The sequence below is a fragment of the Lichenostomus cassidix genome, chromosome 2 (assembly GCF_008360975.1).
Source record: "Lichenostomus cassidix isolate B80296 chromosome 2, HeHo_3.0, whole genome shotgun sequence".
NCBI classification, from domain to species: domain Eukaryota; kingdom Metazoa; phylum Chordata; class Aves; order Passeriformes; family Meliphagidae; genus Lichenostomus; species Lichenostomus cassidix.
Window position 1 is genome coordinate 58,415,477 of NC_139482.1, and position 25,877 is coordinate 58,441,353.

Sequence of the window (25,877 nt, forward strand, 5' to 3'; positions counted from 1 at the left end):
TGGAGCATCTCTCTTACCAGGACAGGCTGAGGGAGCTGGGCCTGCTCAGCCTCAAGAAGAGACAACTGAGAGGGGACCTCATCAATGTCCATGAGTATCTGAAGGGAGAGTGCCAGGAGAATGGACCAGGCTCTTCTTAGTGTTGCCAGGCAATAGGACAAGAGGCAATGGGCAGAAACTGATGCACAGGAAGTTCCACCTGAACATGAGGAAGAGCGTCATTACTATGCAGATGACCACACACTGCTACAGATTGCCCAGAGAGGGTGTGGAGTCTCCCTCACTGGAGATATTCCAGAACTGTCTGGGTGAAATCGTGTGCTGTATACTCTAAGATGACCCTGCTTGAACAGGGAGATTGGACCAGATGACCAACTGTGGTCCCTTCCAACCTGACCCATCCTGAGTTTCTGTGTGTGGATGAGCTTCAAGTAAATGTGATTAAATAAGTCCCCGTGACTCAATTTTTCATTGTAAACAGTGTAAAAAAGGTAATTTATCAGGAAATGACTCCACTTTTCTTTTTCAACTGCTTTTCTATTTTGGAGCCATTTTAACTCCATTTATTCTTCCAGAAAAAAAATGTTGCTCCTGTATGTTGGGCTCTTTCTTTTTTAAGATGCATGACTTAGGAACATCTGTTATGGTTTTTTTTTGTGCAGTGGGACTGTCTGATATCATGGTTGTGCAAATTCAGGAAAGGTTGGCATTAGTTGCTGACCCAAGAAATACACTTGTCTATTTTTGCAGGCATTCATTGTCAATCATGCATCTCAGCTGCAAAGGATCTGCACAGTCAAAATAAAGGCTTGTGCAAAAAGAAACAAGAGTAATAATTTCTGTCCTGAAGCCTTGTCTCGGTTTGAAAGACAGGTGTCTGCCAAGAGAGGTTGAACCCTCCCCTAGAGCAGAGGATGTGATTTTTCTTCCCCTCCTCCCTCCGAATTATTTAATTTTGTAAATCAAGGGCTTTCAGGCAAAGGTATGGGAAAAAGGAGTATCAGTTCTTTACTAGTGTCTATAAACAAACAATAACAATAATAGCAACCACAACTAGAACCAGAAAACCAAACAGCAGATAATGTGAGCTGCTGAGCCTTCTCCCGTGTGGTGCAATCACGATTGCAAGCAGTAGGGGCGCTGTTGAGCTCCTGGCCAGCCAGAGCAGGTGCGATGACTCCCGAGCTGCTGCAGGTGGCGCTGTGGCGCAGGGTCAGGTCAGCCTCAGGCAGCTGCAATGGCGGACGGGCTGAGAAAACACGCAGGGCAGCAGAAAACAGCTCAGGGCAGCGAGAGAACAGGGCAGCAGGAGCGGGCGCTCTCTCTCTCCGGCCAGCGAGAATCTCTGCAGTCACAGCAGACGCCGCGGTCTCGTGTGGAAGAGGGCGGGGGCAGGCAGCAGGGGCCGCAGGACTCTCCCGGCAGCAGCCACGAGGGAACGCAGCCCGGGGGGGGAAAAACGTGCCCTTCCCCGTGAGGAGAAAAGCTGAATCAAAGCTCACCCAGCCAGGAGAAGAGGAAAGAAACAGGGCACAGCTGGATCCGCTCTGGTCCAAAGCAAAGAGCAACAAAATAAGCAGCCTCCCTCCTCAGCGTCCGAACCACGAGAGAGCGTTCCCAGGGCTTGCTCTTCCCTTACCGTACCCTGCCCAAAAACCTAGCTTTTGTCTTTTACAAAAGACTTGATCGCTCTAAACATCGGACTATTTGTTGCTTAGTAACAGGAATGGGAAGAAATTCTCAACCCCCAACAAGCCTTTACAGACTTAAAAACATTTTATTGAAAAGGTGTCAGGGGACAGACATGGAAATAAGAAGCAGTCTGTTAGAACTGTGTAGTACAAATGCCCTTGGGAGCTGTTAGGGTCTGGATTCAAAAGCTGCAACTCAGGCCCAACTTTCTCACCAATCAAAAAACATGACTTAAGGAATCGGTTGGAGTTGAAAAGAGCTGAGCTAACAGTGCAAAGCTCTTGAAGAAGGCAAGCTGGAAATCTTACTGGTCAAGTGTGTCAGGGGCTGTAGGTGACACTGGTGCCTAAGTTTAAGTTTTAGGATTTTCTCTGATGTTTATCAAAAATCTGTTTTCTGAGTGGATAGAGACTCTAATGTTGCTTGTGTTATTTAGTAACTATGTCTTTATTTTATTTCAAAGGTTCTTGTGCCAAAAGATCCTCTGTTAATGGGTAAGATGGTAGAAGTGAATATTTATGAAGCTGGGAAACATTTTATGAAGGGCCAGCCAGTATCAGATGCCAGAGTTCACACTGCATCCATCACCAGACCGTTAGCAAAAGGAGAAGTTTCTGGTTTAACAGAGGTGAGTAAAAGACATTTTCTGCTTTACTACACTGGTAAATCTGCAGCTGTTCAAGCAAAATGATTCCATGCTATGTATCTGTTATAATTTTATAGTTCCCATTTATATATGCATGAAGCTTTAATCTTTTCTGACAGATTGAAATCTGAATTCAAAATATGTTTTTGCTAATGCTCGTAGCTTTACTTTGCTGACTATAAAGGCAATAATACACTTGTTTCTTGTTTCAAGGTGCAAGATGGGGAAAGAACTTAATAGAATTGAAAAGATTAAACACCAGGAATTCTGTAATACAATGTATTTCAGTTTAGTGGAAGGATGAATCAGTTTTTTGTTTTTTTTTACAAAGCTGTTTTTAAAGAAATGTGTATTGATTACATATCTATTAAAACAGGTCTAAACACAATTCAGAGATTCAAAATTAATTGATGGGTAGATGTGCAGAGTATTTACAATATATTTTGGAAAAAGGTCAATATCTGATTTAGTCATGTAAAGAAAATGAAACTCTTTTAAAAAGAGATCTGATTCTTATTTTACACCTCAGTAGATAGGGCTGTTAGCCAAATATTCTCATACATTTCATGGAGCTCCAGTTGTAAAAACTGATGGAGTGTGAAATGAAAATGTGTATCACATTTCTAAGCATCATTTGATGTCCTTTCTCCAGCGCTGTTGTTAGGATCTCCAAAAAATATGTAGCGCATGGAAGAAGGATAATTGGCAGTTTATCAGCCACCTTACTGCTTTTACTGTAAATTGCTGACAAGTATTAAAGTATATACATATCCTTGTTTATGTTTTAAGTAGACACATTTGAAATACATCATTCAAGGCATACCTGAGCTGACCAATGTTAAGCTAAGCTCCTTGGTCTCTTGAATAAGCCTGGCTGTGGAAACACAGAGCAGCAATAACGCACTCCCTGTAACGCACCTACTGTGCTCAGCAGATCATGACACTTAAGCACAAACACATTACTAAGCTCTCCATTAATATTGTCTGTGCGTATGTGTATATTGGCCTGATAAGGGTCTGTAAGAGGGAAAAAAACAGCCAAAACCTTCAAATTGTCTGGTTGGACTATGTAGCTATTTAAACACAGCTGATTTTTTCATCATAACATTTTTTTTTAATAATCTCTGGACCAGAACCAAGACTGTCATTAAGCGGCGTATGTACTGCCAGAAGCTTGTAGATGGGGACAAGCAAGCAAGCTCTTGACTGAATTTAGTTTTGTTAAAATTGAGAGATAAAATTATTAAAATCAAGGATACAGATAATTGCCATAAGGACTCATTGAGATACATAGATCTAGTCCTTCCCTTTGGATAGGCATGAACAAATACCTGGAATTCCCCCATAAATGGCTGCAGCAAGCAAATGATAAAACAAATTGCTTTTAGTGACTTTTGTGGTTACCAGTGTTCATTCAAGGCAGTACCTTATTTGTGATGGGTCCACTGGAAATGTTAGGAACTTTTGTTTAATAGAAAAAATAGAATCTCATTATTTCAGTAATTGGAACATCTTTGTTACGTAGAAGCTGCAGCAGAAAGCTTTTAATCACACTTGGCTAATGTATAATATATAGAACATGAACTGAAATTCTTAGTGGGAAGTTCCTCCTGAAAAATCATACAAATAGCAACGTTCTTTAGGTTTCCGGAAGAAAACAGTCAGTTTGCAACAAAAGTTACTTTGGGTTTCTGGCAGGCTGCAAGATGCAATTTGGTTGGACTGCTGGGAAACACTTCCTGCTGCATGTGCTCAAGACACGTAGTTCTAACCAAAGGTGCTTTGAGCAAGAAAAAAGGGTAGCATATGTCATGGGAGCCCTTTATAGCTTGTTACGTGCACGGATGGCAGGTTGGGGAAAGAAGGAGGCAATTCAGAACAGATGAATTCAGATACTCAAAAGTAACAAACTATCTTGGATCTTTAACAAGATCCCAAGTGTCTCCACTAGGTTTTCTGCAGCTTGCAGAGGTAAAGTCTTGGATAACTTTTCTACTGTGCACAGAAATGAGCAAGAATTAGGGTCTGCTCAATATTAAGGGTGTTTTAATTAACTTGTATAGGACACAGTAAAAGATGTTTCAAAATCCATCACAGCTGTACTTCTCTGTAATGTGGAATGTTCACAGAAAGAGTGAAAGCTTTTTAAACTGTGGTCTTTAAGGAAATTACCCATACAGCTAAAAAATAAAATCATAAAATTTGAGAGCACCATAATGTGAGGATGTCAAAGCAAGTCATAAACTCATCCTAAGCAAGAAGATGCTTTTATAGATGCTGTGAGGAGAAGGACCTCCAAAGGATCAGAGCTTATCTGCTATTGTGTGCTCTCTTTCTCATCTGATACATAACCCGCAATCATTTTTTCTGACAAATTGAGAGGGAGCACCACAAGCAACATGTGTGTCTGAAGGAACAGTTGTAGGCCTTTTTCTACCATTTTGGCTGCATGACTGGGGCGGCAAATTGGTCCAAAGAAACAAAAGAAGTAGGTCGCCAACTAGAGTCAACAGATTTGACTGAAAAAGAGGGAATGCAAAATGCAAAAACATAAAGGACAATTTAGAGACTCAATAAAATATTCACACATTGTGTATCTGTGACAAGTAAGGAGGCAAATAAGTACAGAATTAATTCAGAGTATTTCTAGCATATCTGTATTTCATGCTTTTTCAGTGTAGGAAGAACACAGCTGGTATGTGTATCCATTAATGTACTAATGATGTAGAATGTCCTATCTTACAGTTATATTCTTTAAGGAAAAAACTGTAACCAAGTAGATGGGCTTAGAACAAGGTCATGACATTCAATAATGTTAGGCTCTGTGGCAGAATTTGGGACAGGAAGGAAAGCAGAGTCTTGGAGTCAGCAGCTCGGGTTAAAAAGCTGTCAAAGCAATCAAATTTAGCAATTGTAGTGGACATATTAAGTAGTAAAATGCACAAATATTTGCCAGGATTTTTTTTATTTTTTACTTCAGCATGATTTTTTTTTAAAAAGTCACTCAAAAGGGAATGATGTCTCCAAGCAGCACAATTTTACAGGAGGGCTGTGTGGAGGGGCAAACATTTGGAAATCCCAATTGACTGAGATCTACTATAGACTTACTTGGTTTTAAAATGTGCAGTTGCTGATCCAGTAATAGAACCATATTTAGAAGACATGCATTGCAGAGGATATATAGGTGAAAGTTAAAGTCAATGAAGCATGAACACATGTGTAAAGGCATTTTTGGACTTGGTTCTGGTATATCTAACATAGGATGTATGTGAACTGGACATTAAAAAGTAGTGATAGTAACCTTAAAATGAACATTCAGACAAAACAAACCTGTCGTGAGTTGCTAACTGCAATTACAAATATCAGTGAATAAGTATTTCAAAGCTTTGATCAAGCTTTTTCTGGTAAGTTTCCCAGGAACAAAAAGAAGATGTAAATGCTGTAGATGTTATATCCTTTCATTGAGGTAGGCTTGGAGTCCACAAAGCATTAAGGATGCACTTCAGCATTTTGAGATTCAGAAAAGCAATTTAACATGTCTTCTGTGTTCTTAACCACTCTGGTAAACTTGTCTTTGAGGATTTGGAGGTAGGTTTGCAATGCACATAGTGTTGAGTATATTATCATTGGATAATATTTTTGAAAAGTCAGCAGTGTGTGTCAACAGTCTGAATGTAATCTAATTTAAAAAGAAAACATTTTAATATTTGTATTCATTTTATTTGGCCATATTTAGGGATCTCAACTTCAGCAGCATAAAGTAAAATACCTAATAAATGTATCCTATTTACAGACAAATGTTTGCCCAAAACTAATCATTGAAAAAAGTAAGAATTTGCAAGAATATGATCTCTTGTTAGAGCCAGAAATAGGGTATGTTATGCTTCTGTACTCCAAAAATAATTCTGGTTGTTTACACATGTTCTGTGACTAGAGGAAAAAAAATACTGTAAGATGAGAAATATATGAAGAAGAGACCAGAGGGCTGAGGGATAAAAATAAAAGGCTGGCTACCTGCCAGAGTTGAAATGCATTGCCAGAATCAAAGCCCCATAAGTCTGAGGGCCTTTGGTGGGAAATTTTGATCAGATGGAAAATTAAGGCAAGAGGAAAAAAAATAATTTTAACAGGCTGTTTAATCCCCAGTCATGATTATTTTATGTTCATAGTTCATGTTTCTATAATGGGTCTATGACTGACTTTCTTTTCAAACAAATACAGGTGCATCTTCCAGTTTTCTGTTTTCCATTGGTTTCTGTGATTACATTCTCCATGTCTAATACTTCCCTTGTGAGTGGCATCTGCTGGGAGCCTGCATTTGCAATATCTCTTTTTGTGAGTCTGGGGTCTTGGTGCTCATCTCTGTGGCTCCCAGGCCTTAGGAAACACCCACAGTTGGCCTGTTAATCTAATAGTTATCCAAGTCATTGGGCTCTTCGGAGGAAAGGAGGAATGAGCCACTGATTTTCAGTTAGCAACCAATTATTTGGTCATTCTGCTTGTTCCTGTTTTCTCCCCCATCCTGCCTGCATTTTAAATGCCCCAATAACCTACAGTAGGTTATTATGGCATTCTACTTTTGGATACTAATGAAGAAGCTTTATGTTCCTGGTCTTCTAGTTAGTGACCAGTTATTTTCTAGTTATGTTAGCAAAACATGACCTCTAAACATTACTTTTTTCTGATGTTAAGAAACAGGAAAGATGCATATATCAAACACTTCTTTATAGCCTGCCAGAAAGAAAATTCAACAAAGCATAGCTTAAAGGAAACTCTCTGATCTCATGTAGAAAGGGTGCTTCACTTGCAGGCAAAATAAAATGGAGAAGGGGGAAAAAAACATCTTCTGCTGGAACAGAAATTAAAGAAATCATGTCAGCATTAAGATCTCTGTATTGGAAACTTCCTTCAAGGACTTGGAAGGAAACGTGGAAGATGTGCGTTAATTAATGAGCACAGTTTTTACATAAGCTAGAGTTTCAAAGTGATGGAAGATTTGGTTCCTGGACAGGAACTAGAGATTAGAGATTTAGGGGAAAAAGAGAACGAGGAAGCAAATTTTAGATCAAAAAATGGCATAAAGGTGTGAGTAGAGGAATCTTTCATAACATTTCAGAAACAGAAACTATAGAATGTATAAGAATGCTAATGAAAGATTAGAATTTCCAAAGAAGAAAGATAAACCAATATATAATATATCTTTTACCTCTCTCAGAAAGCTACTTTGCAAAGGGATCTTTGAGTCACAAAGTCCAATTTGAGAAACATGTGGGGGAAGTTTCTATTAAAGAGAAACATACTGACAAAAAATAGGAACATCTTCTACGTAAAATCATTTTCAAGTATTGCTTTATGAAAATATGATGCACTACTTGATGCTCTTGCATTCTTGGGAACACACCTTTTGTTAACTCAGTTGCCCTCTCTCCTACTTTCTGACACCACTTTTGTGACACCAAGCTGAGTGGTGCAGTTGTCACAGCTGAAGGATGGGATGCCATGCGAAGGGACTTGGACAAGCTCGAGGACTGGGCAAGACCAAGTACAAGGTGTTGCACCTGGGTCAGGGCAATCCCTGGTATCAGTGCTGGCTGGGGGATCAGCAGGTGGAGAACAGCCCTGCCTAGAAGGACCTGGGGTTGCTGGTGGACGAGAGGCCAGGCATGAGCCAGCATTTGGCTTTCTGGGCTCCTCACAGCCCAGAGAGCCAAATGTGTCCAGGGCTGCATCCAAAGCAGTGTGGTCAGCAGGATGAGGGAGGGGATTCTGCTCCTCTGCTCTGGTGAGACCCCACCTGCAGTGTCCAGCTCTGGGGTCCCCAGCACAGGAAGGACATGCACCTGTGGGGTGAGTCCAGAGGAAGCCACCAAGATGATTAGAGGAATGAAGTACCTCTGCGATGAGGAAACTCAGAGAATTGGCTTTGCTCAGCCTGGAAAGGAGGAAACTTTAAGGTGACCTAATTGTGGCCTTCCAGTATCTGAAGGGAATCTGCAACAAAGATGGAGAGGGGCATTTTACCTGAGCACCTAGTGACAGGACAAGGGGGAATGCATTCAAACGAAAAGAGAATGGGTTTAGATTAGATATTCAGAAAAAAATACTTACTGTGAGGGAATGAGGCACTGAAATGACCAGGTTGTCCATAGAAGCACTGGATGCCCCATCTCTGGAGGTGTTCAAGGCCAGGTTGGATGGGGCTCTGAGCAACCTGGTCTAGTGGAAGGTGTCCCTGACCATGGCAAGGGGGTTGCAACAAGATAATCTTTGAGGTTCATTCCAATGCAAATGATTCTATGACTCAATGATTCTCTGGAAGAACTGATTGTAGAGCAAGGCGTACAAGTACTTAGTGCTTTTACATGTATTAATCTGTTTTATTTAATGTGTTACTTGTATTCCCTGGTGATTGTAAACAGAGGTCATAAAAGATGGTGTAAAATCCCTCTTAATTAATCTTTTTTTCTCATGTTTTCTTCAGTTATTTCATGAAGGTTATTGTAAAGTAAATGTAGTAAGAGAGATTATTCCTTTTGAAGAGCAGAGCTCCATGCCACCTATGGATGTTTTTTAAAAGGACCTTCAAAAGTTATCTTTTTCTGAAAAAGGAACAAAAATTTGTCATGTGCTGTACACATGCCAATTTTTATATGCTGATTTTTGTGATCTACACATTATCTGCCTGCTGTGTTGGCTTTGTTTATTTGGGGATTTGAGTTGACTTCAATTTTTCTTCTGCTTGAAAGCCCATTTATCTTCTTCAAATTTGAAGCTTAGGGTGGATTCTTTCTTATGGGCAGACTAGATTTTTCTTGCTGGGTTTAGATAAGCACTGGCTTGAATCGCTTGAAGTGGTTGGGGAAGTTTAATCAATGCTGATCGTTAGGAAGATGCTTAGCCCATATCTGTGACAAACACTTGAGATGTAGGTCAGCCACCTTGGGTCATGAGTATGGGCGAGGTGACCTCTTTGTTTCCATTCCAGCCTTATCTTCTATAATTCTACAGACATTTTAATTCAGCCATTTGATGACTCACAAACTGGAACAGAAGGTAGTGCATGTGTGTTGATGCAACACATTTCTCTGCACTGCTTAGAGGGCAAAAATACATAGAGGTGGTTTTAGACAGCAAACTCAAGAGCCAGCATAAGGCCTTCACCAAGTAGTTTTGTCTTGAGGTTTTTAATTTAATAGGCATGTTGTCTTTCTGCCCATCCCTCTGGCAGGGCTGAATTTCAACTACAGTGACCAAAGCTCAGCTGAAACAACACATATTCCATAGATCCTTTTCAAACAAATGCTCACCATATTCCATTTCAGGTGAAAAGATCTGAACTTTAATTTATCTACTTTTCATTTCCTCAACAGGCAGTGTTATTTTGCTGAATGTCACTGTTTAATAACTTTAAATTAAGTAATTATGTTAATCCTGTTCAGTGCATGCAATAAATGGAAATAGTAATGGCTTGGAGGATTCAACTCCAAGTCATTTTCTGGAGAATAAGAAAAGGTTAAACAGAAATGTTCTACCCCTTCTGCCTCCAGAAGTAAAACTCCAAGTGCTAAAACAGTTCTGCCATTTTTGCGTATTATTTGTAGTTCTTAAACTGCTGAGGCTGCACTGCAAGATCAGTGAGTGGGTTTCACTCTCTGTTGGCATAGGGACAAATTGGAAGTGTGTAGCCATGGTAATTTTAACTACTTGACACTCCCTGTAATATTTAGGAGTTCTTTTAAAATATTTTTTCTTTTCCATGAGATCTCTACCAAACAGATTCTTTGGGAAGAATCAAATAGCATTTTTTTTTAGTAATCCTTTATTGTTTAATGAACCAATGTTCAGTAAGTTTTAATTGGTTTTTAGGAGAAAAATATAGCAGCCATAACTTTTCTCAATTTTTATGTTGTTTTGGAAGTCATCTACATCCAATCCACAAAAATCATTATAGGTTTGAATTGTATAGATCTCCAGTAGACTCTAATACAAAGAAAGTTGAAGGATATTCAGCCCATGTGTACATTTTACCTCTGCTTGTAGTATTTAGTCATCCCTTCTGTTGTTATTAGTACTCCTTAGATCACCAAAAACCACACACAGGCAGTATTTCTCTCTCCATTTCTTCGCTGTCTTTCCTTTCCCTGCAAGCAAAAATGAAGTCAGAGACATCAGATACTTATTTCTTGAATGGATGTTATTTCTGTCTGTTTCTCATGTATTGAAGCTGTAATCAGAATAGTCTTTCTGCATGAGTACTTGAATGGGACAGCACAAAAAAGGCACATGGAGCTCATGATACAGCTTTCCCCATCACCAAATGAAAGGGCAGTAGGAGGTTTGAATTTACACATACAAAGTTCTGGAATGTTGAACTTCTGCCTCTTAGAAATGTATTTGTTGCCAAAACCATTGAAGTGAGATGATTAATTACCTTTGAGATTGTTTTGAAGGGTAATAAAAATTGCAGTCATGAGATTAGGCTATTTTTTAACTAAAAACTGTTTAAAAGTGTATCTCATTTCAAAGAAATTACCAAGCCATGTTAAAGGTAAACTGCCATGTTCTGTATCCTTTAATATTATTACATGTTCAAAATTTTTATTAGATTCTGAGTAGGTTAATGAGTTTCTAATAGTCTAATAATCATCCTTTGTGTTGTTGCTTATTCCCTTTATGATAATCAGAATTGCTAAGGTATACATAAATTTTACAAGTAATTTTTTTTTTTTTAAATTCTGACAGATCTACTGAAAAAGTGTTGAGCTGATTTGGAAATATTAGAATTAATTATGAGTTATAGTGGGATACCCAGATCCATTTTCATCATGATTTTACCGTCAGACTTTTATAATACTTGGACATTGTGATTTATGTTTGTGCTTTTAATATACTTGTCAGTAACATTAGAGGTTTTGGGGTTTTTTTAATTTTGTGGTGTCAAGGGTAATAAGAAAAAGGGGGAAAGGTGTTTCAGCAAGAGAAAAAAACCGAATTTTGTAAGGTTTTGTCACTACTAAATTATTGTTGTGGGAGACGTCTGCATATAAAAATTCAAAGGCAAATTTGCAGGAGCTATACCTTTGACTGAAATTAAATTGCAATTTAGTAGTAAGGATGAGGTTCTATTTGGTGGCTACAATGGACAAAAAGTAGCTTAAAATATTCAAATATTGTACTTCAGTGAAGGGGATGTGAAATTCACAGCCTTAAATTTAGTCCACCAAGGATATACTCCTAACTGCACTAGAATATCCAAAGAACTTACTGTGGCTGTTGAACACATTAGGATAATTGTTTTCTCAAAGACAGGCCAGAGAATGTTGTAGCATCCAAGCAAGCTTACAAACTGGTGCTCACTCAAAGGTCACATCCTGTAACTTTGTGTTTGTACAGGCTGTATTCCATATCAAATTTAACATTCCCTTCAGATCCTTTATCATGCCATTAGCTATTAAAGTGTGTTGTTGCAGTTTTACTGGACCAAAAACCAATAGAAATAATCCCTTGCCCTCCTACTACAATCTGTCCCACTGAGATATTTTTTAAAGGAGTCTTCTCAAACTACAGGAGAAATATTCGCTCTAAAAGTTTGCGTTCTCTCTTGAAGTGCCTTCTAGTTTTCACGGGACCTGACTCCTAAACTGAGCTGTAGGATCAATTCTTATTTGTAGTAAGTTTCAAAGCAAGCTGTTCCTGTGGGCTTTATCAAAGACCATTAAGTAAAAGAAACACTTACAAAAATTACTGGTTATTTAAGTACTTCGTTAAAGACAGCTTTACTTGTGGTTACTGTACAGTACAGAACACACTTGTGGTTACAGTACAGTACACAGTATCTTGATAACCTTCCTCTGATTACTTCCCATTGTGTATTTAAATTACTTGAAGAATTCCCCCACCTATAATTTATTATTTCAGACATTAGAACCCTGCTTAGAGATGCAAAAAGATTTTCTACTGATTTATTCTAATACCAGCCATTCTAGCCAGAAATCACAACTGGATTTGTTGTGTGATCCGGCACTGGGATGAAGGAATTCTGCATTGAAAGATCCAGTCAGGTAGCATGAAAGGTTGTGGTGGGGGTGTAGTAGGGTTAGTGTAGATAGCCCAAATCCCATATATGTTCCCACTAAAGCAAAATTAGTGCTACATCTGCTTGCAGGGTCCCTTAGGTGTTAAGCCTTTCTTTTTCACTACAAATTCCAAAGCTTGTTCATCATTTTCACAGGTAATTGATTCTAAGCAGATTTTCAGGTTGGCATCCGAAACAGTTCAAGTTTTGAGGTTCCAAAAGAGCCAGAGGGATTAAAGCACAGCTTTTCTGTGCTTGAAACTCAAGCCCATGGGATGTTAAAGTTCCAGCATATTTACTTTCATTTCTTTCCTGAGTCAGGACCACAACTCAGATTTGATGTAATAGTAAAATCATGATCTAGGACATATTTCTTCCATCCTAGCTATTATAAAAAACTAGAATTATGATGAGAAAAATATATGTACTGCAGTGGTGCTTCAGCTTTTAATAACTTAGGTCACAAGCACTAGCATTAAGTCATTTTTAGTTAAGATACAGTGGTGTAAAGTCAAAACCAAAGCTGAACTACACGTTCATCAATGCCACCATGGTATGAAAGAAATAATACGGATTTTTCTCATTCATTATTGTAGAAAATGGCTGACAAATAATTTGTAAAATAAAAACATACATCTAAAAATTTTATATATAATTTTCTAAAAGAAATATACATTTTTAGTTGTTCTTGGTGCTGGCAATCACACAAAATAATTAAGGGCCTGAAGGCAGACCACTTTTGATCAAGGTAGCTCATCAACCCATAAGAAAATAGTTAATCCCAAGCTTCTGACTCAAATCAGAAAATACTGTAATGAGTGTTGAATTTACTGTGCTATCAATCTCTTCTTTGTGACAATTTTTATTTTGCCTTTTTACATGGTCTTACAAGTAGCAACACTGTTTTGTGAGACTTGGCCCGTAAAGAAGCCCTCTCCATACATGTGTGAGCATGTTGTCATTATTCCAGTGCAAAAATCGCCAGCCTCTGGCATGGGACAGCCTAAAGAGTTCACCTGCCTCGTTTGGTGTTATCCAATACCCTCTTTTCCAGAGGCTGCCGGGTGAGTGTCATGTAGGTGGGAGCTTATGTGATGTGTGGAGCAGGAGACCCCATCGCTATTAATTACATGATGCATTTCTGTCTAGCTGGGAGATTGGCAAGGCATGGCAGTGTAGGCAAGGCATGGTAGACCCATGTGACTTCTCAAAAGGTTTTACCACCCAAGTACTACAACCTGAGATGGATGTGTGATAAATAGTGAAAGGAATGAAACCTGACTGGCTAGAGAGCCAGATATCAAATGCAAAACAAAAAGGAAAAGCCGCATGGAAATCACTATTATTTTTCTTTAGCCTCCATATGACTGGGGGGTCCTTGACACAATATTGTATGAGAAAATTATTCACTAAATGTCTTGGCTTTGAAATTGATGGATTCTTCTTCATACCTATATATGTGTAATGTGGCAGAATTCGAACAAATGCTCCATTTTGGATTGGGGTGGCTTGGAAATGTTTGTGAAAGTACTTTTTTGATGGAACAAAGATGTGTAGGCAGTGCATTCAAGCTCTTTTTGTTAAAAAAATCACATAACTACAAAAACTACCTATGCATAATATCGACCAGATGGATTTCTGGTCCTGAGGAAAGGGTCTTGTTATCAGGACTAGACGATTTTTTGTTAAATCTCGTCCTTGTTTTGACATGACTTCACATGTGATTGTTAAGTCATTTCAGTCAGTGTGACTGTGATTTATCTTATCCGTATGGAAGCTATTTTGCAATTCTCACATACAAAATCTCTGATAAGTGCAGATAACATAATTATCATACAAAAAGGACAGCTGTGAATATCCATTTCTGACACAGACAGTTTTTTTAAAATACAAGAACTTTAATTTGGTGAAATGATGGAAGTAGTGCTTAGAATGACAGGAATTCTTTTCCTTTTTCAACTCATGTGTCTCTGTCCAAAGAAATGTTAGTTCATTATTTTTTCAGTGAGAAGTGCTTAAGATTCTGTAGCATAATCAGATTTTGTCACAGAACCACAGGGGAAAGCCAGATGTGCAGCTCTTAATGGCTGGAAAGGAATGAATTATACTTGGGGGAGTATCTTGTGTGATGAAAGAAAACTGTTGTAGTGCCGTTAAGCTTTAGTACGGAGACATGAAACATTTTAAAATCCAAACCCATCAATTTGTTAAAGACTAGATTAAGCCTCACAGTTATCATCCTGTGGGCTTGCATTTCTCATCCCTGTATATTTCTCACACCTAGTATAAGTTTACCACTTTCTGGTCATTTTCTGTTTTATTTTTGTTTCTTTCACTTTTTTGTAATTTGTTTTCCTGGTTGTGTAACTACTGCATGTGATTTGGAGTGTTAGGAGTACAAGCTGGTCAGCAGGGTGATGGCATAAAACAGTTTGTTGAGGCTGCAGTCTGGCCTTCCCCTCAAAAGGAGCACTGATTTGGATCTGGGCAAGGGTTTTTTACCAGTCCTTGCTGTTCTCCCACTGTTGAAGTGAGTGGGCTCAAAAGTTACCAGGATAGGCAGAGATACTGAAATGGTTTGGAGGACACCCAGGAGTCAATTGCTGCTAACACTTTTATTCACCTAGAGAAAAAGGCAACAGCAAAACATAAAAGAAAGCTGTATTAAAATATTATGGGCTGTATTTTCACAGACCAGTTGCCTTTTCTAAATAGTGAAAAGTTTAACATTCCTCATTTCCTTGTAAATGCCAACTGTACTGTGTTTCAGCCTTTTACTAGCTGCTTATACACTATTTTCACACACATCCATATGCAAATATGTTTCCCCTGTGAACAGAGCTGAGACTATTCCTTTACGATCAGAATCTTTTAGGTTGGAAAAGACCTTGCAGATCATCAGGTCCAATCACTAACCCAGCACTGCCAAGTCCATCATTAAACCATGGCCCCAAGTGCCTCATCCACACATCTTCTAAATACCTATTGGGACAGTGACTCAGCCACTTGCCTGGGCAGCCTGTTCCAATGCTTGACATGCTTTTGGGTAAAGAAAGTTTTGCTAGCATCCAATTTGGTAAGCTGCTGTTAGATATTTTTCTCTTCATTGTTTGTCATGTAGTATTAGTGTTCTTACATGTCGTTTAAACCTTGCTTTCAAGGGAGTTTACTTACTTATTCCTAACCTTTCCTATGACCCCCATAATTAAATTTCTGAGTGCTTCAGAAACAGACATAAGTTTATATTTGCATTATCATCCTGAAATGCAGCTTTTCTCTTCCCATTTCACAGATAAAGATGAGGCAGATGTTCAACGTGTCTAGTAGAGGATTAGTCTGGAGAACAAATTTGATGGTGGCCAGTTAAAGGTGCTTGGAACTAGACACTTAAAAAATACTAAAATTTTGTAGCATGTATTCAAGCAGGTTGCAGTGCATTACAAGTTTCAGCATTTAAGACAACTCCAGGGGATGAAATCTCAAAAAAAAGAGGAAATTAATATTTGTTACTTCATGGTTAATTCTAGAGGAACTGAATTTCTCCTCATGAGCTAATCCTGGGAATTATCAGATACAACCTGATAGAGCACGCCATGTGACGCCCTTGTGGGACAAGACTGACGTCCAGTAAGTACGAATGGTCAGTGTTTGAGCATGGCAGGGTGGAAGTCTGCGCTCAGGCGCTTCAATCCTGTACAACTACAGAAGTTTAGTCAGACCACCCTCTGAATTATATGAAGTCTTTCCTGAGGGTAGATACTCGTTCCAGCCTGCAGAGTGGATACTTACTGCTCTTTGATGTCTTAGAGCGCCAAGATGCTATCATGATTATCTAGCATAAAATACACTGCAAGCCAAGAAAGGTTTTTCTCATGTAATCTTTCTTGTGGGGAAGGGCTGACGAATTATTTGTAGTGACTGGGGATAGAGAGATTGTGTTAGAGCAGTTAGGCTTGCTAATCACAGAAAGTAACCATTGTTTGACGTTTCCATGAGAGAGCCTTCCATTAACTGCAGTTGAACTTGACTGAGTGTGAAATTAAAAAGGAGACCCAGATTTCCAGACACTCCCTCAGGTGCTCAAAAGTATGCTAACTGGCACTGTGGGAGACCTCCTAAAACAACTAAGGATACTTAAAGGAAAGAGGCCATGACAATGTGAAAAGAAAACCTTTGTATTATCACTGAACCCACAAAGTTGGTCAAGATCAGTCACACTGTATTAGCTGTTAAATTTCAGGCTGACATAAAATACTTGTTTTTGCCAGGGTCTGGTTCCAGCTGTGCTTGGTGAACATCTGCAATCCCAGGAACTGGAGGTGTTTAATACTAGGCAGAAAAGTCTGTGAAAATAAATGTAAGAGAAATTGTCAGGAGACTGCATACTAAGCCATTGCCTAGCTTTAAGAAAATGGTTTTAAAACTTAAACTTGACAGACATAAAAGATTTTACAGGCTATGTTGGCTTCTGGGGGCAGCTGGAATCTGAGACAGGAATTGTAGAGACCTGATTGCTAACTTGCATCATGGCACTGGAGACACTTCACTCTTTATTTTTTTCTCTCCCTGTAAAACGAGGGAGGCATATAGATACCACAGATACCTACTGGTATGAAATTTGAGACTTTGGAACCTAGTATAATTTCAAAGTATTTAAAGTGTTCTTTTTTAACCATGTTTATTATCCACAACATTGAAGTGTAAGAAGGGCTGTATCATTTGTTTTGGAGGTCATTGTATTATATAAGTCTCCATGGAGCATTCCATTTTAATGCTTGGTCCTGTAGGAAGAAATGAAAACACCATAAAATCAGGATTATGACATATTCTAGGATTAAGGAGAAGGCTTTAGCCAAGAATATGGACATATATCAGTTTATTCTACTTCGCTCCATGTGAAAGATCTTTGAAATCTTTCCTGATTTTGAGAGACAATGTCTCCTGAGTAAAAGCAGTATTACTCATTTCACTGTTGATATGTGAATATCATTCAGTTATATTGGTGGTTCTTGTGACATGAATATAGATTTTCAGATCTAGCTATTCATTTTACTGGGGTACTCTTTCTGATGGAAACCTTTTGTGTCTTTGCCTGTAGCTACCATTGACCTCCCTATAATTTTCATTGTTGTTTCAAGATTTAAAAGGGGAGGAAAAAGGTGATGGTCTCTGAAAGCTTGTGCTGTAAAAAAAGTATGTAATACTTCATTTAATATTCTCATTTGTAGAGCAGTCTTTGAACATTCACATGCTGTCGTTCTTTCATCATCCAACAAAATAAACTGGGAAAATTGTTGTATTATAAACATAACCTTAAAATTTTTATTTTTAAAAAAACACCCAAAAAACCCCCAATTTATAAAAAATCTCAGTGATCCTTTAAAGAAGGAGCAAGCTGGAATGATATCTAATAAGACAGGCTGTGGTATGCACACTGAAAAATGATATCCTAGTGTTACTACAAGTTAATGTACATCCTGTATTTCACTATAATGTATTTTCAAAGCCATGAAGCCGTGCTGGTGATCTCTAGGAAACAGATTTGTCTGTTAGCCAGCTAATTACCAGGTTAGTGCCCAGAGCAAGTACCTGCCATCTCCTTCATAAAACTCTGCTAGGCACAGGGAGATAAACAGTGACAGAACCCCATCCTGAATTTGTCTACATTGTGCTGCTATGTTCATTCTTCATTTCAAGTCTTTATTTGGGTGACTGTGATTTTTGAATAGCAACCTTTTTTTGTTTAGAAGATCTCTCAGTTCTGTTGTGGTTGCAGGTGCTGGCTGGAGTGCTGGCTGTCATGTCCTTTGATTCTGTCATAGTGATTGACACCTCCCACACCTTATTACAAAAAAAAAAAAAGTTCAGAATCTCAGAATCCAGGCATCACACTATTTTTTAAAGATGTCATGTCTGACCTTGAATGACAGGTTATTTTGACAGTGCCTTGTTTGTGCAGGGGAAGGATACTAAGTTTAATAGCAGCATAAAATACAAATGTGTGAAAAAAGAGTCAAATCCTGGCTGGAAGCATTTATAGGTAAAAATAAAAAAAACAAGGCTAAAACAAGTGGGTATAATGAAAAACAGCACAAGATTGTTTTAAACATTTTGAAGGTGGTTTTTGGCTTGTGTTTTCTCAAATGGCTGTTTCTCTTGTTTTTGTTTCTTTTGTTAGTTGAGCTTTTTGGTTGTTTCCTTCCTCCTTAAAGTGTACATCACAAAGGAAGTAATTTAATAAGCCCCAGTTGCTTAGCCTTCTGTCTAGCATCTAAGTGCTTTATGAGTTGAGGGCTGATTGAGGGAATAATCTGAAAGACTGGGGGAGGGAAAAGAAGTAGGTAGGCAAGGGCTTACCCTTAGGTAAGAACATGGAAGAGAGCAGAAAGATGTCTGCCAAGAAAAACACCAGTGCAGCGTTACAGAAATGGTGGAAATTTACAGAGAAAATTGATTCATTTTATACTTTTAAATAGGAATATTAAAATCTGAATTTATTGTAGGAGAAGGAAGTTCCAGATGTGTGTGACACATCTGGAAATTCCAGTGTCTGTGTAACATGACATTACAAATTTGTGTTCCTAGTGGCATCTCTGCCTTTTCTTATTTGAAGGGCCACATGGTTAGATGATGCAAGAGAGAAACAGGGAGAAGTAGAAGGAAAAGAGAATGGACAGGAGGGACTGTAGTAGTAATGGAGGTAAAAGGTAGTTGAGTAGTGAGCAAGGTGTTTTTTTCTATGTTGTTTAAAGGATTTAGACAGATCATGCAGGTGTTACTGGAAGTAACCCAGATTTTGCCAACTTGCTGAGCAGGTCAGGGAAAGGTCCTATACAGCTGGAAGGAACTGTCAGATTTAATGCAGATTAGCTTAAGGTGAATCAATCTCTATAGCCTCCCATTATTACCTGTACAGTTGTATTTGACCATGGTCAAGGTTCTAGGAGTATTGCTGGCCTGCTTTGACTGGGTCATTTGCAGTGATCTTGGTGTAAATCTGGAACTGGGAACTGTAATGAGTTCAGCTTTGTATCATGGAGACGCTCAGGGGCTGGAACACCTGGCCTGTGAAGAGAGGCTGAGGCACCAGGCTTGTTCAAGCCTGGAGAAGTGATGGCTTCAGGAGACTCCAGCAGAGACCCCTCAGTGCCTGTGCAGAGGTTCCTGAGAAGACAGAGCCAAGTGCTTCCCAGTGGCACATGTGGGAAGATGAGAGACTGGGCCTAAGTGAAAATAAGAGGTTCAGAGTGGATATGAAGAGAAGCATTTTCCCTATGAAGGTGGTCCAGCAGGGGAACAAATGCCCAGAGAGGTTGTGGTTTCCGCGCTTGGATGTTTTCAAAGCCCAAAAAGAAGAAATAATCGGAAATTCCTTTGCAAAAGGTCCTGGCTGCTTTTTTTCCCCCAATGTTTCTCATTTTTTAAAATGGGTAAGTAAACTCTGTGTGTATTGGGAATCAATGAATTCCTAGAAATGGTGTACAGTTGATAACATCTGACACAAGCATGCTTGTAAGACAGCATTTTCTCTGGGCATTCATTGGAATTCATGGTGGCAGGGATACTTCTTACAGGAATTACGATGTTAATTCCATTAGGAAAAAAATACTTTCTGTGACATTTATTTTGTAATTTAAGATCAGCATTCCACATTTGCAGAAGGCTGGTAGAATTTTTAAGTAATAAATCAAAGGAGCTCTCTTAATACCTACAGAACTAAACGTGTCTTCCGGAACTATTCAATAAAATTCAATTTACATATTTTTTTGGATGTGTAATCTATGTGACCTTCCGTAACTGTTTTTTTAAATCTGAAAAATGCTTTTAAAGTGTAATAGCCCAGAGTTTCAAATAGTGCAGCAGGATAGGTAATGCATATTTTAACATGTTTTCTTTAAATTTTTCACACAGACTTGTTGTGCATGATTATATAAAAGTCCATATTTTTAAAGCCAGTAGTACAAGTGTGTGATGTACTTGGTTGGGCTAAAAAATTCAGAAGTCTAATTTATCTTGAGATATGCTCAGTCAAGTAGTTTTCACAGCAGTTAGCTAACACTGCAAGCTCTAACAGTGCCCCTGAGCCATAAAGGAAATTTGCATGTAAGAAATGTTTTGAATCTATTAAAACCTCAGCTCAGAGCTAAAGAGTTTCTCTTATGTCTTTGTTGACTAACATGAAGTGAGATCTTACAAAAAGCTAGGCTATGATCGACAGATGCCAAATCTTTGGTTTTGATGTGATTATATATTTCTTTCATGCACGGTGGTTTAATCTGGGACTGGAGTTTCAGAAAGACAGCAGTCAATGGGTCTGCGCAAGAATACACAAAATATATTATTCCTGGCAGTCGCCAAGGCAGAATTATGCAAAAAATAATCTGAAATGCATTTGATCGTACACTAGAAGTTTTAATAATTTATATTATACCTTATTAGCAAAGTCTTGTGTTTACTTTATGGCTGCCAAAACCAGATGAAAGGCTGCCTCCATGAAAATACAAGATGTTTAGCTCAAAGTGTCTGTCTTTGCATTTCAGTTTGGTAATTTCCTTTCCTCCTCTCATTTTGATTAATAGTATGTAGTTTTAAATCTTAGAGTGCCTCTTCCTTCATTGTGGTCCTGTTTAGTGGGAGCAATGCTTAACAAGTCTACCAAAGAATTAGTGGCCTAATTCTTGAGACTGAATTTGAGACTGAAACTGGCATACACACATATTTTTGGAACTTCTTTACGTTAGGGCTTCCTCCAAGCCTTTTTTTGGTTAGACGAGGCTTAGAATTTAGTTCTAAATTCCACTGAAATTAATCATTATAACAATCTTTCTACCTCTTGCAGCTACCAAAGTGTGATTTCTGAACTCAGCTTAAGGAACTGTTGTGCTCTGACTAGTGATTGTATGTGGTAAATATCAGTTCAGAATATTACAGAAATTACTTGAAGATTTCCTTGGAAAGCTAATGCACTGTGAATATTTTATCTAGAGACAGAGATACAAATAAGGGCTTTTCAGAATTAATGCTTCTATTAAGTGAGGGCGTGGTGAGTGGACCAGTGTAAATACTAGTTCAAAAAATGAGATCTTTACCTCCACCAAGGTTTTCTGCACCAAAGGTTCATAAAATTGTATATACAGTGTTTTTCTAATACAGCTGTTTATATGATCCTTGTGTGTCTGGAAGAACTGCTTTTATTCTTGACAGGCCCTTCCCTGCTGTCTAGACTGTGGTGAGGGCCACTCAGCCCTTACTCAGGAGGGAGAGAAGGCAGTGACATGGTCCCTTTAGCAGAGCTCCTCTTCCCACTGGGGGATTTGTGCCATGTCTCTCTGAGCTGCATGACAGACTCTGAGGAAGAGGCATCCACCTGCAGGTGTCTCTGAGTGATTTTTCTGGGTTTAAAAGCTCTGTAAGCATCTGAGGATGGGGACAAAAAGACTGTCATTTTCTACAGGAGCCTTTCAGTCACAGGGAGCCAGATGTACCCTTTTTTTTTCCAATGCATATTCTGTGATGATAATGAGGGAAATTTTCATGGAAGCCTGTGGTATTACCCATGTGTCAGGGAGAATTTTGGGTCTAACTACAGAATAGTGCTTAGAAAACATAGATCCGATGAACATACTCTTTACTTTCCTTGAAAGGAAATATTTGGCAGGATCACCTGAAGAGATGTATGTTATCAGGCAGAAATGCAGCAGTATTTCAAGTGGCAAGCTGTGAAGTACATCTTTAAGAAAAGGGTCACTTTGGTTTGCAAATTGTGATCTTTTTGTCTTTCTACAGAAAGAAAATAAAAAATGGGTTTAGTGCATCAGTATTCATTTCATTTATTGGAGATATGATAAAGTAAGGAAAAAATTGGATCTCACAGCTTTACAGGCTGACTTAGATGAAATGCTACTGAGACAACTCACCAGTAGCATTCACCACCACTGGAACATTGAAAACCTTGCTAAAATCTCTTGTGCCACTCCATCCTACTAGCAGTGTGCAGCACTACCTAATGCATATGCAGTGCATGTTGCAGTAGAGGTGTAAGAAAACAGTATGGTAATGCAAAAAAGCAGTATAGGCTATGCCTTATCAAAATTATACTAGCGAGATGAGACTATTTGGTTTTGTGTTGAAAAACAGAAAAGCTGTATAACATAAACCAAATGCCAGTGAAATCACTACTGAAAATTACAGCACAGAAACATGGTTGAATATATGAAACACTGATGTGTTTAACTGTTAGTGAAGGGAAAAATTTTAAAAAGTCTCTCAAAACATTTTACAACTTGTAACTTGTGTTTGGGGCGTTTTGCTGGCTGTCTCTACTCTTGCTGAGACATGTAGATAGGAACTGAAGATGAGCATGAAGAGGAGCATAGAGGAGAAAGTTACAACGTCATTTATGAGGTACTGGCCCTTTTTATGTTTGCCAAGGGATAGCATCTAGTCTTGTACTACTAAATATCCATGACTTTTATCATGCAGTGTAAAAATATTTAATCAGGAGTTAATAGTCTGATTGTAGTCAGTCAAATTTTAAGTCATGAATCAGTGAAAAATAAATATCAGAAGAAATGACTTTAGCTGTACTGATAGTTTTACAGCCTTATCCATTCTTTTAAATCACTGTAGCCTTAGTATTAATGTACCAACAAGACACATAAAAACAAGTCACTACCATAAATTAAGCACTTTAGATTAGTAGAGATTTGTGAGACCTGCACAGAAAAGAAGGGCTTTATAAATGTCTAGAAAGAATAAATTGCAAAAGAATTTTGATTCATTTGTAAAAAATCCTTAATACTGTACATTTTCCAGTTTAATCTGCAGGCAAAGATTAATCAGCTTTGATTTGGAGGATAAAATAGCTGTGGCCAAGTACTAAAATTTCAGATGCCTTAGAAATTGATTGTAATTAATAACTTAACAATAGTTTTTGATTAAGTTAACATGTACTGCACAATACTGACTGAAGTCCTGGAGTAGATTTGTTACTCTGCCTCACACTGTGAGCAACTAAACTCCAATGTGCTTACCTCGTTCCTTTCCTCTGTTTACCCAGTTGATAGTCTTCTATGTGTGAGGAGACAGCCTCATTTCATAGTTCACTTGGTCAGTAACCCTTTGCCTGTGTGCATTGGGGACTGAATCAGCAATAACTCAGATGTTAGCATAGCACTTACTCCAGGCTGTCATTTACCCCTTTGATGCTTACTTACCTTGATGCCAGTAGTAATCATTATTTTCCTTCTACAATTACTATAATGGAGCTGATTGCTGAAATGGAAAACAGGACGCAGTTACAGAAGGTTTGAATTGTGCTGTCACACTTTCATGAACAGGCACCTTTCTTGGAGCTTTGATACTTCTTTCAGTTTGCCCAGAAATATGTTTGGTAAAAGACGGAGTGGGCATCTGGTCTGTATTTTTATGTAGTCCTGTTTCAACTTCTTGGAAATACAAAATTACCCAGATAGGTACTATCTGGGTCCCTGATTTGTTTTATACAAAACGTGAAGGTGGAAAAAATAAAATGGTTTAATCAAAAATCTTTTTTGACTGGAAAATTTCAAACCAATTAAAAATCCAGCTGGCCTCAATTGAATTCCCAAGACATTACTGAAATAGAGGGAGGAAAACAGAAATTATCAGAAAACAGAAATACTGAATCATATGATGCAGCATCATTACGCGTTTGTTTAATTATACCTTTACCACTTACATCTCTTGCAAATGTCATCAGATTACAGTTTCACTGGATGCTTTGCCTTTTGAGTATCTACAATGCTGAACAAGGGTGTGAGAGAAAAGAGCTTTTTATTCTTGTCACTTGGATTTTCTGCTGAAATAGTGACGCAACATCTGTAACTTGTGGTCCTGTTAAAAGACCCTAATGTTCTTGGGCATCTTGGTGCTTGCAGTCAGGTTGGGAACGGTAATGGCAGGCACAGCAGGGAACTGGGATTCAATATGCTGAATGAGAAGGTGTTTTAGCACAGCTGCCTCCTGAAGGTCATGGGGAAGGAAAAGCCCTGTGGGAGGATTTTCAAGCACCACTGAGCTGGCACACCAGGAGTCGATGATTGACTTTAGAAGATCCCTGCTGTGCAACGGATTGAGTGTTGTGGTCCCCTTTATCACTGGTTAGGCATTTCTTTTGGAGAAGCCAAATATCGGAAAGTAGTGAGATAGCAGCAAAACAAATAAAAAAATAACCATCAAACAAGTCTCTCTTATGACAGTGAAGTCTGGAGATTTGTTTCTGTTGCTAACAGCTGCATTGATTTGGCAGTTATTTTCATTAGAAATGCTGATTTTGTATGGCATTTATAAGATTCCTGTATGAAAAACTGATGATGATGATGCAGTGCAGGTTGAATCATTGGTCTTGAAAAGGACTTTAATTTGAACCTCAGTATAAAGAGGAGATTGTATTTAGTATGTACAATCAGAAATAGGTAACACAGTTTCAATCTTAATATGTGCATTTCTTCACAGGAGTTCAGACGTGCAGCACAGAGTGGCACCAACTGGAAAGCACAGCCTTCTGCTGAGATCCCAGTGAAAACACGGCTCAGCTCATGGATGGCTTTGCAGCTCCCATGGCAACAAGAAGGAGGCGGACTGAAGATTCTGTCTGTCAGCCTGGCTCTACTGGCAGTTCTTGTTTTGTTTTACTGCGGAGGAATGAAAACAGAACTGTGAACTGAATAGGGCTTTTATGAAAACAATGAAACAGCTGTTTAAAATCATCAAAAGGATCACTTTTACAAACAAATCTCCTTTTTTTTTCTAAAAAAAAAAAAGAAAAAACAAGAAAAAAAGCTAATATAAATTGGGCAATAATTTGTACTCACTCTATGCCTTTCCTGTCATTCAAAGGAGAGAATGTTAATAAGCTGTGAGGAGGCCTATCTTGCCAAAACCTGAAATCTTTGGTTGGCAGAACAGTTTGTTGCGTCTTTCCTTTTCTTTTTTTCCTAAAATGATGCAATGTTTGCATTACATACTCTTTTCATAATTGCTGTATCAGGTAAAATTGCATTAAGTTTATAAGAAATCTTTCCATTGCGTGATATTGATCATCTTTTATGGGTAGGATATTTAAAGCTTTCTTAAAGTTTTTGTTTGATGCAGTGTGATGGTTTGATACCTGTCTTTTTGCATTAGAATGAACACTGCAAGGCCATTAAAGTTTGTCATTTGTTGCTATTTATTTTGTTGTCATGCCTGAAAGAATTTTTGACTACCATCTTGCCCCTCTTAACTCCACAATGAGTGATTAGGCTTTGTTAATACAAGAATTATTTTTTACATAGAAATAGTTTTAAAGGTGTTGGAGTTTAATAACTGAATGTGAAGATGTAGTTTTGGCTATGGAGTTCTGTTAAAAGATTGATTTAATACAGTCTGTAGATTTAATACAATGTGTAGATAACTACATGTGAATCTCTACTGGCTGTAATC

At 38.4% G+C, this 25,877-nt stretch overlaps 1 protein-coding gene across 3 annotated transcripts in view; it reads left to right on the forward strand.

Annotated features, from left to right (window-relative positions):
• Nucleotides 1-25,626, forward strand: part of CDKAL1 (CDKAL1 threonylcarbamoyladenosine tRNA methylthiotransferase) — a 395,226-nt gene extending 369,600 nt beyond the window's left edge. For all 3 annotated transcript variants that reach the window (XM_085051690.1, XM_085051691.1, XM_085051692.1), the window contains exons 15-16: nt 2,156-2,320; nt 24,909-25,626. In XM_085051690.1, the coding sequence (XP_084907816.1) occupies nt 2,156-2,320; nt 24,909-25,115 (372 nt within the window). In that variant the 3' untranslated portion in view covers nt 25,116-25,626. The remainder of the gene's footprint in view (nt 1-2,155; nt 2,321-24,908) is intronic.
• The last annotated feature ends 251 nt before the right edge of the window (nt 25,627-25,877 follow it).